The following is an 18217-nucleotide window of genomic DNA, read 5'->3' on the forward strand; positions in this document are numbered from 1 at the left end:
TGCGTTACTTTCTCAGAACATTCATTGTAATTGTTGTACATTTAAGTGTTAAAATACTTTATACGGCTATTCTTACATCAGCAACTTTCTTACTTCCAAACAGACATTCGACTCAGTTGACGGAAATGAAGTTGGCAGCCGAGTACCACTCAGCCGCAAGGCATATAGATCGTTTGATGATCATTCAGATGACAGTGAGACATCCAGTGTGTGTTCAGAGCGATCTCTTGATTGCTACAGGAGGTCTGGTGATGTAAGTTTTATATTTGTAAGTTTTATATTTTTCTGCTCGTCTTTCGTAGCATTTGAAGGAAAATGTCTGTTTCAATTGTCAGCTTTAAAGAATTATTAAGAGTAACCTTTTAGTAGTACCAGTATTTACAAAATATATTCAAAATATTCTGTACTTAATTATTGTATGAGAGTTCAGTGAGAGTGGGAAAAGGGAGAACAGGATGACTAACACAGAAAAATGATCTAAAACTAGGAAGTGGAGTATCTCCATTGCTTTTCATTGTGATGATGGATAATATATGTAATGTCACAAGTGACAATAGGGATAGGTGAGAGAATAACAACAAAATTGTTTGCTGAAAATTTAATGGTTCTGGGGACCAATTAGAAGGAATTGCAGAAGCAAGTAAACCACCCATCTGCAGGAGACTGTACTTTAACTATGTAAAACGTAGAAACTTGGGCTTATAGCACTATCTATTATGATTTTTATAGTACCACTACACCCTAGAGTCAGTTGCTTCACTCTGAAAGTGGCCATTTGTCTATGGCAACTATCCTAAGTTGACTGGGGTTGCCTACACCCAAGGGTGTCAAGTTAGATCGAGTCTGCGAAATTTAAATGCATTTTATTTCAAGTATGTGCACTTTGTTTTATCATGTCTTCTCCCCTTCTTTTCTTTACAATAGATGTTCTGTTCTAATAATGAGATGGTGTGTAATTTGCAAACTCGACGTATATGTGATAGGTTACTTGAAGTGTACAAAAATCATTAATCTGTGACAGCTCTAAGCACTATGGGACTTACATTAATCTGTGATGAGTGTGCATGTTAAAGCTATGCAAATTTGACTGAAATTCTTTCATTTCATTATAATGAACAGGTTTCTTCTATTTTCTAATCAAAATCACTTGAATATTGTTCTTAAACAATAAAAACTTTGCTTATTTTGATGGTAACAGCTTTTTCACTTCTTCACGATAGGCATACCTTTCATTTTTCAGAATAAATATGCTTCTTTATGTAGTTGATAGTGACTGGGCCAAACATCTCACGAAATAAGCATCAAACGAAAAAAACTACAAAGAATGAAACTCGTCTAGCTTGAAGGGGGAAACCAGATGGCACTATGGTTGGCCCGTTAGATGGTGCTGCCATAGGTAAAACGGATATCAACTGCGTTTTTTTCAATAGGAGCCCCCATTTTTTATTACATATTCGTGTAATACGTAAAGAAATATGAATGTTTTAGTTGAACCACTTTTTTCGCTTTGTGATAGATAGCGCTGTAATAGTCACAAACCTATAAGTACGTGGTACCACGTAACATTCCGCCAATGCGGACGGCATTTGCTTCATGATACATTACCCGTGTTAAAATGGACTGTTTACCAATTGCGGAAAACGTCAATATTGTGCTGATGTATGGTTATTGTGATCAAAATGCCCAACGGGCGTGTGCTATGTATGCTGCTCGGTATCCTGGACAACATCATCGAAGTGTCCTGACTGTTCGCTGGATAGTTACGTTATTTAAGGAAACAGGAAGTGTTTAGCCACATGTGAAACATCAACCACGACCTGCAACAAATGATGATGCTCAAATAGGTGTTTTAGCTGCTGTCACGGCTAATCCATACATCAGTAGCAGACAAATTGCGCGAGAATCGGGAATCTCAAAAACATCGGTGTTGAGAATGCTACATCAACATTGATTGCACCCATACTATATTTCTATACACCAGGCATTGCATGGTGATGACTTTGAACGTCGTGTACAGTTCTTCCACTGGCCACAAGAGAAATTACGGGATGATGACAGATTTTTTGCACGCGTTCTATTTAGCGACGAAGCGTCATTCACCAACAGCGGTAATGTAAACCGGCATAATATGCACTACTGAGCAACGGAAAATCCACGATGGGTACGACAAGTGGAACATCAGCGATCTTGGCGGATTAGTGTATGGTGCGGCATTATTGGAGGAAGGATAATTGGCCCCCATTTTATCGATGGCAATCTAAATAGTGCAATGTATGCTGATTTCCTACGTAATGTTCTACCGATGTTTCTACAAGATGTTTCACTGCATGACAGATTGGCGATGTACTTCCAACATGATGTATGTCCAGCACATAGCCCATGTGCAGTTGAAGTGGTACTGAATAGATAGCCCATGTGCAGTTGAAGTGGTACTGAATAGCATATTTCATGACAGGTGGATTGGTCGTCGAAGCACCATACCATGGCCCGCACAATTACCAGATCTGACGTCCCCAGATTTCTTTCTGTGGCGAAAGTTGAAGGATATTTGCTATCGTGATCCACCGACAGTGCCTGACAACATGCATCAGCGCATTGTCAATGCATGTGCGAACAGTACGGAAGGCGTACTACTCGCTGTTGAGAGGAATGTCGTTACACGTATTGCCAAATGCATTGAGGTTGACAGACATCATTTTGAGCATTTATTGCATTAATGTGGTATGTACAGGTAATCACGCTGTAACAGCATGCGTTCTCAGAAATGATAAGTTCACAAAGGTACATGTATCACATTGGAACAACCGAAATAAAATGTTCAAATGTACCTATGTTCTGTATTTTAATTTCAAAAACCTACCTGTTACCAACTGTTTGTCTAAAATTGTGAGCCATATGTTTGTGATTATTACAGCACCATCTATCACAAAGCGAAAAAAGTGGTCCAACTAAAACATTCATATTTCCTTACGTACTACACGAATATGTGATAAAAAATGGGGTTTCCTATTTAAAAAAATGCAGTTTGATATCCATTTGACCAATGGCAGCGCCATCTAGCGGGCCAACCATAGCGCCATCTGGTTTCCCCATTCAGTTTTGTTCTTTGTAGTTTTTTCATTTGACGCTTATTTCATGATATATTTGGCCCGGTCATGATCAGTGGACCACCCTGTATATCTCTAACTTCAGGAAACTCAGTTAAATTTTTGGCCATTTACATGATTTCTTTTAAAGAACCTTTAATGTTTTCATTTTTTTGTTGTTTTTTTTCTTATTTTTTGATTATATAACCCATATAACTTCAAAAAGTGAGTTTTTTGAGCAGCTATAAAAGTTTTCAAGTGAAGTTGTTCAGTAGATTATTTGTTATAACAGTTTTTGTCATTGGAGTGCGATCCCCCCACCCACTACTTCCATGCCCCAATGTGTCAAGCATGTTGCTCCATAAAAGCGTATCAAGTAAGGGTTACAATAATTAGATTGATTTTTTTACTTGTTTTCTGTTCTTTTTATGATGACAGCAGGGTTTAATTGTGCTCTCTACAGAAATCTAATTTGTTTTTGTTTTTGGAGTATTTGGGTCGAAGCGAGCTTCGAGGTGTGATGGAGATCCAGTTTTTACCACCATAAACAGTTTGTTAACATTGTAGTTTTATCATCATTTTGACACTACTTTTTTTTATTATTTTTTGTTTATAGTATCACCTTTTGGTACTCAGTGTCACGAGACACTTAACAGGGTTGTATCTTTCATCATAACACACTACCACTACACCACCAGCAGTGTCACTGCCATTAATCATTACTGCTTTGAAGGTATTTGTAATGATCAGATTTATAACATTGAACACAATTGAATTAATTTAAATTTGTTGATCATCACACTTTTGAATAGTACTTGTGGAACTGTTGTCCCAAACATTTGCTGTGCTGTCATGTGAGTAGTTGACATTCCCTTTGATGGGTGTTTATGCCTGTAATATCTCTCTTCTCCCACATCAGTCTCTTCTTCTCACTGTGTAACTGCTCTTCTGCGTAATAAAGACTTTTTATATTCTCCTGCCATATATTTGCTCATTCTTTGCACATAATCATGTCCCCACAAATGTACTTTATAAGTGGTTTCCCAAATATTATGTTTGAAATTTTTATATGTGGTGACTCTTTTCTTGTGAACAAGTGTTTCCTATTGCCCTACAAGTTCTTTCTCATTTACCTTGATTTTGTTTATTTCTCATTTTGATTTCGTATTAAGCATCTAGTACTGTTGTTTAGCAATCATGTCCTTTGATTCCATATATTTCCTTATTTCATTGATGAGTGCCTATATTTCATCAGTAATTCGTGTCTTAGCCACCTCTGCCTTCAATGTTTCTAAGCTTGCCTTACCAGTGTTTGTAATTCAACTATCTGAATACTTGGCATTGCCTGCATACTCCATCTCTCTATCCATCTCCTCCTACACCCGTCTCTGCCTATCTACTCCTTCCTTCTATCTCTGTCCATCTGCTACCCCTCTCTTCTGTCCGTCTCCTCCCCACCTCTTCTGTCCGTCTCCTCCCCACCTCTTCTGTCCGTCTCCTCCCCACCTCTTCTGTCCATCTCCTCCCCACCTCTTCTGTCCGTCTCCTCCCCACCTCTTCTGTCCGTCTCCTCCCCACCTCTTCTGTCCGTCTCCTCCCCACCTCTTCTGTCCGTCTCCTCCCCACCTCTTCTGTCCGTCTCCTCCCCACCTCTTCTGTCCGTCTCCTCCCCACCTCTTCTGTCCGTCTCCTCCCCACCTCTTCTGTCCATCTCCTCCCCACCTCTTCTGTCCGTCTCCTCCCACCTCTGTCTGTGTGCTCTTCCCCCCCTCTGTCTGTGTGCTCCTCCCCCGCTCTGTCTGTGTGCTCCTCCCCCCCCCCCTCTGGCTGTGTGCTCCACCCCTCTGTCTGTGTGCTCCACCCCTCTGTCTGTGTGCTCCACCCCTCTGTCTCTGTGCTCTACCCCTCTTTCTGTGTGCTCCCCCCCTGTCTGTGTGCTCCTCTCCCCCTGTCTGTGTGCTCCTCTCCCCCTGTCTGTGCGCTCCTCCCCCCTCTGTCTGTGTGCTCCCCCCCCCTCTGTCTGTGCGCTCCCCCCTCTGTCTGTGCGCTCCTCCCCCGCCCCTGTCTGTGCGCTCCTCCCCTCCCCCCTCTGTCTGTGCGCTCCTCCCCTCCCCCCTCTGTCTGTGCGCTCCTCCCCTCCCCCCTCTGTCTGTGCGCTCCTCCCCTCCCCCCTCTGTCTGTGCGCTCCTCCCCTCCCCCCTGTCTGTGCGCTCCTCCCCTCCCCCCTCTGTCTGTGCGCTCCTCCCCTCCCCCCTCTGTCTGTGCGCTCCTCCCCTCCCCCCTCTGTCTGTGCGCTCCTCCCCTCCCCCCTCTGTCTGTGCGCTCCTCCCCTCCCCCCTCTGTCTGTGCGCTCCTCCCCTCCCCCCTCTGTCTGTGCGCTCCTCCCCTCCCCCCTCTGTCTGTGCGCTCCTCCCCTCCCCCTTCTGTCTGTGCGCTCCTCCCCTCCCCCTTCTGTCTGTGCGCTCCTCCCCTCCCCCCTCTGTCTGTGCGCCCCTCCCCTCCCCCCTCTGACTGTGCGCCCCTCCCCTCCCCCCTCTGTCGGTCTGCTCCTCCCCTCCCCCCACTGTCGGTCTGCTCCTCCCCCCCCACTGGCGGTCTGCTCCCTCCCCCCTCTGTCGGTCTGATCCTCCCCCCCACTGTCGGTCTGCTCCCCCCCCCCCCCCCACCACTGTCGGTCTGCTCCTCCCCCCGTCTGTCTGCTTCTCTCCCATTTCATTCCATTTCCTCTTCTTCCTGTGTTTGTCTGTCTGGTTCCCCCCCCCCCACCCTCCCCCGTATCTCCTACTCAATATCTGTCCACTACCTCCGCTATCCTTTCCCTGTTCATCTCCTCGTCTGCCCTCTTTCTGTTCATTTCTTCTTCCTCCCCCTCTCTCTCTTCATTTCCTCCTCCCTCTCTCTATACCTATATCTTCCTCCCTCTGTTTCTGTCCCTCTCCTCATCTTTCCTTTCTCTGTCCATCCCCCCCCCCCCCCCCTCCGCTTTCCATTTTTTACGTTCCCTTATCTCAGTCCATCTCCTCCACTCCTCATATCCCTCCATGGTATCACCCTCTTCTCAATAGGAGGCTGGTGTATTTTACTCCCGCAGTATCTCTTTCTAGATCGTAATTAATGTGTGTACCAAATTTGGTTGAAATTGTTCCAGGGGTTTAGGATGAGCCTTTTACCTGTAGCATTGCCCACATATGCACATATTAAATATGTTTAACATATATTTAATGTATTTTACATGTATTTATACACATATTGAGAATTTCACCCTGCAGATCAATTTTCATGCAGCTCAATAAATAGTGTCCAGGAATTTGTCTCCGTTAACTGTCATCATCATTAATATTTTTACATTATTACCATATGTATTGTTTTACAAGTAACATTCTGAGAACATGTCTGTAGAACCATCTTCCATGGCACACAGTTTTTTTAAATCCATTGATGATGCCACAACTTTAAGTGTCACAATTTTAAAATTTGACAGAAATAATAAAAAAGACCCATTTGAGTATACTTGTGTAATTAATTGTCTCAAAATAAACATGAACTTAAATGTGTTTCTCACTGGGACATGGAGACAAAATATTATAATGTGTTTTAACATGTAACAGTTGGTACACTTTTTTGTTTCTTTTCCCTGTAGAACATATCGGACATCATAAACAACTGTGCCAGCACACACTGGAATGAGCGTAAGGATGGGCTGGTCTCATTGCAAGCATATTTCCAAAATGAAAACAGACTAAGACGCGTTGAACTCCTATGAGTAACTGAAATTTTTACCAAAATGTTCATGGACTCCCATACAAAAGTAAGTTTAGACATATTAATATTTAACTTTGTCTTTCTTTTCAACAATAAAGGTTGATTTAAATTTTATTTTATTTAGACTTAGAATTGATGTTTTGAACAATTGTATTTTTGTTGTATCCATGTTCAATTCAAAACACTTTGTTTATACTAACTGCTTTCTTTTAAGTTGTATTTATGAACTGAGTTAGATTGCATCTTGTGTGTATAGTCAGGTGACAGGAATAATGTCCCTTGACACTACCCACACTTGGAGCGCATCGTGTGGGGGGAGCCTAGGAATTTGTAAATATTGCCATAGGGCACTACCATAAAGATCCAATCTCATCTACCATGAGGATCCAATCTCATTAACTCTTATATAATGTACAATGCTATTTCGAGGAAGAAAGGGATAATGATGGACCATTTACACTGTCTTCAGAAGTCATAGAATGAGTAGCTGCTGCTCTGAAAACTGAAGCGACCTCTGTAAGGATAAAAATGAGGGAGAGAGTACTGGAGATCTGGAGGAACCAACTGCTGCTATTTTGACTCCATGGTAGTGCATGCTGCTAAAACAGTAGAACTGGATAATGTTAAGGAGGGTGCACTTCAGGGACCTGTGAGACTATTACATGCAGAAAGAATATCCTACCCAGAAGAAGCTGCTTCTCTCACTACAAGGCAGCGAGTTGAGTTGTTTTCCAGAGAAAAAACTCAGCCTTTTAGTGATACTAAAAAAGTAGTGCAGACATTAAAAAATCATTTGATTGGACAAAATGTTGGTAAGTGCTGGTCGTTCCCTACTGACTCTGTGGAATTATGACATCACATGAGGAACGATGAAAGCTCCAGTTGGAAAAGGCAGTCAGCTCAATCTTTTACATGCTGGAGCAATTGGTGGGTTTGTTCCAAATGCTTTTATTATCCTCCACAGTTTTTTACATCAAAGAAATCGGGGGGGACTAGCGCATATAAATGTCAGCAAAAAAATTTAAAGAGTGGTTCTTCCAAAAATAAGAACTTCCTGTAATATAATGCACCATACCACTTAGTGCAGTTAAGTAGAGCCCCTACATGCTGCAGCATCAGGAAGAATGACATTATGGATGGGCTAGGAAGAACTGCAAAGATTCATTTGATAGGGAAATGAAGAAGTCAGAACTGCTGTCATTCTTGAAAGAGCATAAATCACGTAATACCGTTTATGAAATTGACAAAATTACTGAATACAATGGTCATATGTTCCAACTTCCACCTTAGTACTGCCGTTTCAATGCAAATAGAACTTTTGTCACCTCAGTTGAAATCATATGTTGCAGACTAAAATAAAACTCTTAAAATTAAAAGATGTCGAATTTTCTGCGTGTGAAGTATTGGGCAGTATCACGATCATCAGTTGACTGCACAGCAGCAAGGAGAGCTCCACCTACCAACCCAAGGGAGCCAATGGGTCTGATGATGGTTTTATAGAAAAAACCGAAACCGGTTACCCATTAAAACAGACGTGATCAAGACTGAACTTTAATCTAAATGAAACAATACTGTCTAACGTACGTGGTACATCTGGGAAGAGGCATGACAACAAGAAGGTGCTCTGTAACAAAGAGTGGAAGAGGTTATAATAAGATTAGGGGATGATAGCAGCAGCAGTGAAGATGGGGACAATGACATAGGAGATGTGGATAATGATGACACTCTTTGAAGACTGTGGAGAGTGCCCTTTTACATAGCTGCGGGTAAGAGATGAATCTATGCATTCAAATACTGAAACATTGTAATCTTTACTTTTCCACAGCATATATTTCCAAACTTTCTCTTTATAACAACAAAGAGAGTATGTTTTGATCCTCTGAGGTTATTAGCATTTTTTTTTTCACACTTCACTAGTATCGTATTGTAACAAACCGACAATTATCTGGTGTGATATTCAGTCAGACGACTGACATGGTGTAACAACAAACAGCCGCATAATAGCATTGGCAACATTTCCGTTGGCTGTCACAGATTTTCTTTCAGTGACCCAGTTATACCTCTACAGTTCCCAAGCAGTCTTACCTCAATTTATGGTGGAGAGTACTTTGGTATCACTATAATTTGCATACTTTCATGTTCCATTTGCAAATTATGCACAAATGGATGATTATTGGTAAGCCTCTGCATGAGTTTGCATTTCTCCACCATTCCTGGCACAGTCATTTTGCGGTGTGTGTGTGTGTGTGTGTGTTTGTTTGTGTGTGTGTGTGTGTGTGTGTGTGAGAGAGAGAGAGAGAGAGAGAGAAGAAAAGAAAAGAAGTTTGTGCAGGGGGAAGGAGGGGGGGGGGGGGGGCAGAAAAGGAGAAAGGATTATGTAGGTGATCTGGTGGATAGAAGGCTTCTTTGGGAATAAGGAAGGGGATAGTCAGGTGGACAACAAGGACTAATTAAGGCTGAGTCCAGGGAACGAAGGAATTAGTGGTGTATATGGAGGGGGACTGCTCATCATTACAGAGAAACAAACAAATGAACACTCTCACCCTTCCCTACTACTGGGTTCCACCCAGAACTGGAGCTAATGAATCTGTTCTCCACCAAGATTTTGCATACTTCTTGTCACACTCTGAAGTAATAACCCCTACCACTGTCTGATATTCCAACATGCACACAATGGACACGACATCCTTTTCTTCCCAACTCCAATCTTGTTCCCAATCCCTCTGTATCAGGCTCATATCCTTTCAATAAACTTGCATCCAAAACCTATTCCTTACATCCTCCTCCCACCACCTATTCCAGTCCTGTCACAGGCATCTCCTACCCCATCAGCAGCAGGGCCACTTTTGGAAGCAGCTGTATGATCTATGAACTTAGCTGGAACCACTGTGTCACATTCTATGTGGGCATGATCACCAACTAGCTGTCTGTCTAATTGAATGGCCACTGCGAAACTGTGGTCTAGAGACAGCTGGACCACCTAGTTGCTGAGCATGCTGTCCAACACTATGTGCTTGACCTCAGCAACTGCTTTGCAGTCTCTGACTTGTGGATTCTTCCCACCAACACCAGCTTTTGTGAATAGCACACGTGAGAACTCTCCGTGCAACATATCCTCCGTCGTGCCGTTGACCTTCACTAATCCCTTTCCCTGCACCTGTCTATCCTCTTCCCAGCTCCCACTCCAGCCCTGCACACACCTTACATCCTTGCAGAATGTCTGTATAGACCTTTCCCCTTCTCTGCTTTTCACTCCCCCCCCTCCCCCCCTTTCCCTCCTCAAGCACAATTTCCTGATGCGGCACCTAGTAGCCCACTATCCTGTCCCTACACGCTGCCACAGGCAGGACTAGCACCTTCCTCAATATGTAACGTGCTATCCCCCCCCCCCCCCCCCCCCCCCACACACACACACACACACTCACTGCTCCGCACCTCTTTTGTACCCACAACTACCTACCACAACAAATATGCAATAAGGAAAACGTGGTTCCACCTTTTACAAACACAGTTTCTCTTGTCTTACTAGCCAAGCGTGTTTTGGAGTTTTCCTATCTTCAGTTGGTTTTATTTATTATCTTATTATTACATATTTGTATTCACAAGTCTCTTTGGTATTTGTAGTACAGCTATGATTATTGCCTTCCGTTATGTCATTTTTTGTAGATTTTGTGTTTTCGTGCTTCTGCAGGATGTCTAACTGAAGATGGAGAAACTTCACTGAAACGTGGTAGTAAAACAAGAAAAATTGTGTTTGCTGAAGGCAGAACCAAATTTCTCTCATTATATATTAGGAAGCAAGTGCAGACAAAGAAAGAGATTCAACCACAAAATGATCACCACACACACTCCTTTGTCATTTATTTACTAGCTTATTGACTTTTTCTTATCACTCTGTTGACAGTTTTCATTTTATCAATTATTTGTTTCTGTTCTGCGTATAATCTTTTGTACTGATATTCTCAAACTGTGCTTTGAATTTTGCAGGTCTTCAGTATGTTTCTGGATACTCTAAATGAACTAATTCTAGCACATAAAGATGATTTACATGATTGGATATACATTCTGCTTACACGTCTCATGAATAAACTTGGTGGAGATTTGCTGGGTTCAATCCAAAATAAAATACACAAGTCATTATCTATTGTAAGGTAAGTGTTATATATTTTAAATTTGCAAAATGTGTTATCTGTTCTGTGTTGAAGTAGGTATTCGGATTTGAGTTTTACATTACTACACAAATTAACAAATTCTGTTGATGTAAGACAATAGTAGCTTTCATAATTTTGCGCTTTCATATTCAGAGCCAGCTGGGGAATCTTAGCAGCAGAAAACAAGAAAGAGGTGCAACTATTCATTTGAATTATGAAAGGGAGCTTTATATTTATGGTCCCCCCGCCCCCCACCCGTAGCAGTACACATTTTTATTAAATGTTTTATCTGTGTTTTTAGTCATGCGTTCTCTCCCTCCCTCCCTCCATAATCCTCTACAACTATATTTAGTTTTAAAATTTTCCATTATAATATTTTTAAGATGCACATGCAACTTGCCAAAGTGGTGTGAAAGTTTTAAATCTCATTTGGCTGTGTGTGCTGCTGTTTTCTAAGTTTGCTTAATATTTCTAATAATATTGTTTTTATATTTTCTTGCTTTATCCTGCAGGGAATCATTTCCACTGGAACTCCAAATGAATGCAATTATAAGGTTCCTGGTTGATCAGACTCAAACACCCAATTCTAAAGTTAAAGTAGCTGTTCTTCAATACTTGGCCCAGCTTGCATCCTATATGGATGCCTCATCCTTTAACCCAGGTGCCCGAGAAGCAGCTGCAGCTTTAGCCAAAGTAATCAGTTGGACAAATGATCAGAAATCAGCTGAAATCAGAAAAGCCGCTCAGAACGCTCTAATTGCATTATTCAACCTGAATACACCTCAGGTGACAATGATTTTGTCATCACTGTCTCCAGATTACCAGGTAAGCATACATTATCAGGAAACACTTTCACTTATACATTGTTTAATTATGTGTAGCTTGAAACTTCATGTAGATTAGCTTGTGTGGTAATTAATAGTGATAATGTTAAGATTTAGGACACTTGATGTGGAACTGATTATTACTGCAATTCTGTTCAAATTCTGCCTCTGTATGTATAGCATTATGACAAACATTTATACTTGATGCACACTATTTCTGCTATGCTGTGAGCTTTGTTTGACTTTTTTTATCACTGAGATGACTATTTTTGTGAAAACCATCAGTGAACATTGTATTAACACATTGCCAGTATAATAATGTCATGTGACGAGGGCCTCCCGTCGGGTAGACTGTTCGCCTGGTGCAAGTCTTTCAAGTTGGCGCCACTTCGGCGACTTGCGTGTCGATGCAGATGAAATAATGATGATGATTAGGACAACAGAACACCCAGTCCCTGAGCGGAGAAAACCTCCGACCCAGCCGGGAATCAAACCCGGACCCTTTGGATTGACATTCTGTCGCGCTGACCGCTCAGCTACCGGGCGCGGACATTGCCAGTTATTGTACTTTCTGTAATTTTGTGTTGTATTAAACATCTTGATTCCTGTAGTGATTCAAGCAACAATGTAGAAATCTTTTTTACCATTACATTTATATTTGGCAAGCCACAAATCATGCATGGCAGGATTTACTTATCACTAGTATCACTTCTGCCTGCCCCACCTTGTTCACAATCAAGTGTAATATGATGTGGGAGAAGAATGAGACCCCCACCACTTGTCTGTTACCTCCAGTAATTGTTTGTTCCTGACTCCAGTGGCAATGTTGAAGTCAAAGCTCAGTGTTCTGCTCTTCCGGCCTTTTTTGTCAGCTTTCCTGACCTTGGAGCCACTACTTCTCACTCCTGTAGCTCCTCAGTTGGTATCATGAAGCTGAGTGCTCCCCATTTCAGTCCTCATACTAAGGAAAAATCCCAGCAGTACCAGAAATTGAACCCAAGTTGTCCACATAGCAGCCAGAGCTATCGAGATAGACACCAGGGCAATATGATCAACACAGTTTATAGTAGTATGTTGTGAGAATTTTCTAGAAAAACACATTACACAAAATTATTTTGTTCTGTAGTTAAAGGGGTTCAGAAAGATGTAGAAAAGTTTTTTATAAATTGCTGAGGTGAACAAGAAAGTAACGGACAGGATAATTTTTTTTTTTTGTGATTGGGGTGATTCAGTAGGGTAAGCTGTTGGTTGTAGTTTGTTGCTGTCGCACTCAGTCTTATTGTAGCATGGCAGCTATGAAATCTGTATATCTTTTATGGAAACAAGTTCTTTACTAAAGGTAGTAATCTCTAAGTTCATTACTCTTGATCAAACGCAGTCCTAAGAAATTAAACCAAAATTATGCCATCTATTTCGTAATGATATCACACATGTACACAATTTATACCTGAGAAGAACAGTGTTGTGTTTTATGCAAAACTTTAACATTTTTTGCTCGTCTCTCACTCTTTTGTTTCTTTTCATTTCCCCCTCCCTCTGCCAAATAATTGTATTTTTTCCCATTAAATAGTGAAATATTGCTGAAATGTTCAATCTAGTTTGTAATCAACTGTCCTTAACTGCCGTTGAATTCTATGTTGTACACTCCTGCCTGAAAATATAATACATATAAATTAAATAGTGGCCAGTATGTGCTTCAACAGTTGGTCAGTTTTATATCCTCATGTTTCTGGCCTCACACCTTAATGAGGTCTTTGAACTTTGTTCGGATTAGAATACAGTGTGCAATTAAATGGTTTGCTAGTGTATCAATTGTCATGCGAGTGAGCTATGAACTAGTAGACAGTTCATTCAAGTCCATCACATGAAATGTGTAATAGGAGTAAAACTCAGTCACTAACAGTATCATCACTGTTGTTATCAGTAGTAGTAGAACTTTTAGTTGTAGTGGTGGTGGTGGTTCTGGTTGTAGTTGGAGGAGGATAAATAGAGTTGTAGAACTAGAGAGATGAAATTTGAATCATGTGAGAAATGTTAATGTAAGTACACTTCGACAATAGCAAAATCAAATGCAGGTTTATATGAAGTCATTTAATTGTACAGGAAACAGCAGCAAGCCTTGTAAATAGCCATGTAAGGCGCAGTAGCACGGGAAGTTCGCCCCCATCACCATCACCACATGTTCAGTCTCCAGCAACTCCACAGTCTAGGCCTTCTCTGGAGATGGATGAGGGAAGTCTCAATCCAGAAGAAGTGTACAGGTAACTAGAACCTCTTTTGTTGATATTTCTTTATTCTTAGTCTATGGAGCCTTAATTATTATTTAATTATTCAAATCAGAAACAAAACCATACATGGTTATTACCATTAAAAACAAATGAAAGAATAACTGCTCTTTAATTTCACTCAGACTCACAAATAGATCTTCTTCCATGCAAGGTGCAGACCACAGTAGGTAATCCAGTAGATGCTCCAAGTTCTGTGGTAATTGCAAAAGGTAGTAAAGGAAAAAGATGGTGCATGGCTAGCCCACCATTCGTAGCTATAAATGCCTAATTTGGACTGAAAACGTTGCCGGCCGGAGTGGCCTTGCAGTTCTAGGCGCTACAGTCTGGAACCGAGCAACCGCTATGGTCGCAGGTTCGAATCCTGCCTCGGGGCATGGATGTGTGTGCTGTCCTTGGGTTAGTTAGGTTTAATTAGTTCGAAGTTCTAGGCGACTGATGACCTCAGAAGTTAAGTCGCATAGTGCTCAGAGCCATTTGATTGAAAACATTGTGTATTGATTGACCAGTACCATGTAAAGCAGCTTGTGTGCTTTGCATTAGAAATGAACAAGATTTTGAGAAGTACTATGAGAGAACTACAGAAAAGTACACAACCCAGTATGGTGGTAAATGACTGAAAAACCACCAAACTTTTGACAAGAACTTTCAACAATACTTGCTTTTGATTTATTCCTTTATTTTCTCATTCATTTCAGTACTCCCTCTTCGTCTTTACTCCTCTCCATTGAATTTCATTTTTAATGTGTGAATAATAACCACTGGTTTTGTTTCTCCTGTGATATTCATAGTGCTTAACAGAAATAAGCAAATTTTTCAATTTTACCTGCAGTCTTCAGAATATATTTTTATGATACTAGTAATAACAAATCTCTGTGGTGAGTGTCCATTGAGATGAAGCATTGTGTAAATTAAAACTGTTTTCTGGGCTAGAAATAAATTTCCACATTTCACATAATGCAGCACTACTACACAAGGTGTTGCGTTTGTAACGTGCGCGTGGGGCACACAATACTCCTTAAAGCCTGTACTATGGTAAGTTGACGGGCTTCACCTTATGAGAAAGGATTTTTGTATAGAAATTGACCGCGTGTACCTGAATGGAGGCAAATCAGACTTACACCCACTCTGTAATAACAATGATACGTCATGCAAGTCCGAAATGCAACTACACGTCAGGATGGACAAGAAACAACACAGAATATGCTACCAATTTGCTAATAATACGGTCGCCAGCCTAATTAGGCATTAACTGAGTTTCTTCCCTGTACAAGTTGATGTACGTTCATACAAAACAACACGTAATTACACTGCATAATATGGTAAATTTTTGAACCAGAAAATCTACCGAACTGATAATTTCACTTTCTGTACTAATATGGATAAACCATAAATACACAACATTACACTATAATGTTTACTACAAAACTTCGTACTGTCTATTGATCTGATTAAAATCGGGCATAGGTTACCCTAGAAATAGCACTTTGGAAACACAAACACAATGTCAATTTTGATAAAGGTAAAACACTGATAAATTTTGGTTTTTTGATATTGACTTTAACTTTACTGATCAAATCAGTTTGGAACACTTCAGAACTCAAATGAATAAAAAAGGGGGGGACCCTGAAACTGTTATGATCTCTGTATACAAAAAATTTAATTACTGAAATCATTGCGTGCTCAAAATTTCCACTATATGAGTTACTACTCTTTTTATCTTATTTCCTGCTCATTTAAATACCATTATATCTGTCTCGACATAATTAAACTTCATTACTAAACCAATTTCAAAATTATCTTCCAACTTTGTCAGACCTTTGTTATCTATCTAATGGTTCATTAACAAGACAGTTCCTTAAACATCACTCTAACATAGCTAGGTCTGCAGGTAATTATTATTAACATAAACTTTAATTCTTCATTTCGGGACGCTCGGATTGCACAACATTTGGAAAGGACCCTGGCTAGGTTAGTTGTGAGGATAATTAAATGATAGGACAGTTCTGGTAAAATTTAAGTTGTTATTGAACACTATGGAACAAAAGTAACACTGGTCCACACGAATACAGTACTAAAAGTTTCAACCTGTTCGTATCGATGCGGCGGTTGGCGGGCAGCGAGATGGCGAGGCACAGAGCACACATACAACCACAGCAATGGCTCGTGATGTATCGGCACTTTACTTCTTCATAGCGTCGCAATGCTTTTCCATTTAGTGCCTATGGAATTTTGCCATGCTGTATAGGCGTCGGAATGGCATATCCGAGGCTCAATGAAACTATGTCTTCCAGGAGAGCCTCCTCGATCCGGACCGGGTTGCTCAGACCAATGCCAAACTCCAACTACTACTGCTGAGCCCGTTATGCCGTGCAGCGCCCGTGTGCATTTTCCCGCGCTCGCCTGCCATCCACCTTTTACCGCTCCCTTACAAGCCGGGTATTCACCCGAGGTTTTGCATTCTACGTATCCTAATACATTGCCTACGTATGGACCAGACGCACAATTACAACTTTAACATCTTACAACAGTTACAACATTTGTTACACTTCAATTCTATTATAATATTGCTTGAAATTTGACATAAACATTAATATTCACATCGAAAATTGTTTACAGTTTCTTTATCATAATGGCATGAAAAAAAAAAGAAATGAAATCAGAACATCGATTACACTAATTTATCGAAAAATCAGAAAAAAATTATTATATGTACAATAGTACAGCATTGTTGTTGTTACACGTTGATATGTAAGAACTTTGGAAAGTTTGTTAAACATGTCATCCCACACTACGACCATTGTGAAACAAGAGTGGCACATTGTCAGAACAGAATTCAGGTCCCAGTTTTCCTTCAGACTCAGTTGTGCTACATTACGAATAACAGATGTAACATAGTGTGTGAGGGAAATAGCACGGTAACTGGAGACGTCCTCCAAAGTTGAAGTACATGCAACAGTAAGATTGTTGCAGGCAAAACATGTACTTCCCGTAGTTCCCAAAGTGATAATTCACCACTCACCACCCAATGTACAAAATACTCTGGCCCATTCTTATGACACAGCTACTCTTAACCCTGGCCACATGTGTCATACTCTTGTGGAAAACAAAATTTCTAAATATGCACAGTGCACCGCAGCACATCATATTCAAGACCTATCACCTGTGAAAGCAGTCATGTTATTTACTGCTCCATTGTAACTTTTATGTGGACATGATTACCTACCAGTTATCTACCCGAATGAATGGCCACTGTGAAAATGTATCCAAGAGCAGAGTTAACCACCCAGTTGTGGAACACACTACTGAGCACAACATACTCGATGTCAGTGGCTGCTGAACAATCCATGTCCCCATGTCCCTCCTCCCCCAATGTCAGCTTCTCTGTACTGCATAGATGAACATTGCCCTTATACATCCTTCTATCCTTCAGTCCTCTTGGCTTATCCTGTCGTGTTGCTGCACCTTCCTCCCAGCTGTCAGCCACCCTCACCACCAATACTTCCTCCCCTTCCCCACCAACCCTTCCCCCTCTCCACCTTCTTTTTCCCTTTCCTTACTAGACCTGATCCCCCCCATGAACCATGGACCTTGCCGTTGGTGCGGAGGCTTGCGTGCCTCAGCGATACAGATGGCCGTACCGTAGGTGCAACCACAACGGAGGGGTATCTGTTGAGAGGCCAGACAAACATGTGGTTCCTGAAGAGGGGCAGCAGCCTTTTCAGTAGTTGCAGGGGCAACAGTCTGGATGATTGACTGATCTGGCCTTGTAACATTAACCAAAACGGCCTTGCTGTGCTGGTACTGCGAACGGCTGAAAGCAAGGGGAAACTACAGCCGTAATTTCACCCGAGGACATGCAGCTTTACTGTATGATTAAATGATGATGGCGTCCTCTTGGGTAAAATATTCCGGAGGTAAAATAGTCCCCCATTCGGATCTCCGGGCGGGGACTACTCAAGAGGACGTCGTTATCAGGAGAAAGAAAACTGGCATTCTACGGATCGGAGCGTGGAATGTCAGATCCCTTAATCGGGCAGGTAGGTTAGAAAATTTAAAAAGGGAAATGGATAGGTTAAAGTTAGATATAGTGGGAATTAGTGAAGTTC

General features: G+C 41.3%; 1 protein-coding gene across 1 annotated transcript in view; it reads left to right on the forward strand.

Annotated features, from left to right (window-relative positions):
• The window catches only part of LOC126449172 (CLIP-associating protein 1-like), a 246609-nt gene that overhangs the window by 180963 nt on the left and 47429 nt on the right, over positions 1-18217 (forward strand). Inside the window, 5 exon segments of the mRNA XM_050091014.1 lie at positions 104-253; positions 6727-6894; positions 10836-10999; positions 11512-11824; positions 13927-14084. Coding sequence (XP_049946971.1) covers positions 104-253; positions 6727-6894; positions 10836-10999; positions 11512-11824; positions 13927-14084 — 953 coding nt within the window.

This window comes from Schistocerca serialis, unplaced genomic scaffold (assembly GCF_023864345.2).
Source record: "Schistocerca serialis cubense isolate TAMUIC-IGC-003099 unplaced genomic scaffold, iqSchSeri2.2 HiC_scaffold_711, whole genome shotgun sequence".
NCBI lineage: Eukaryota > Metazoa > Arthropoda > Insecta > Orthoptera > Acrididae > Schistocerca > Schistocerca serialis.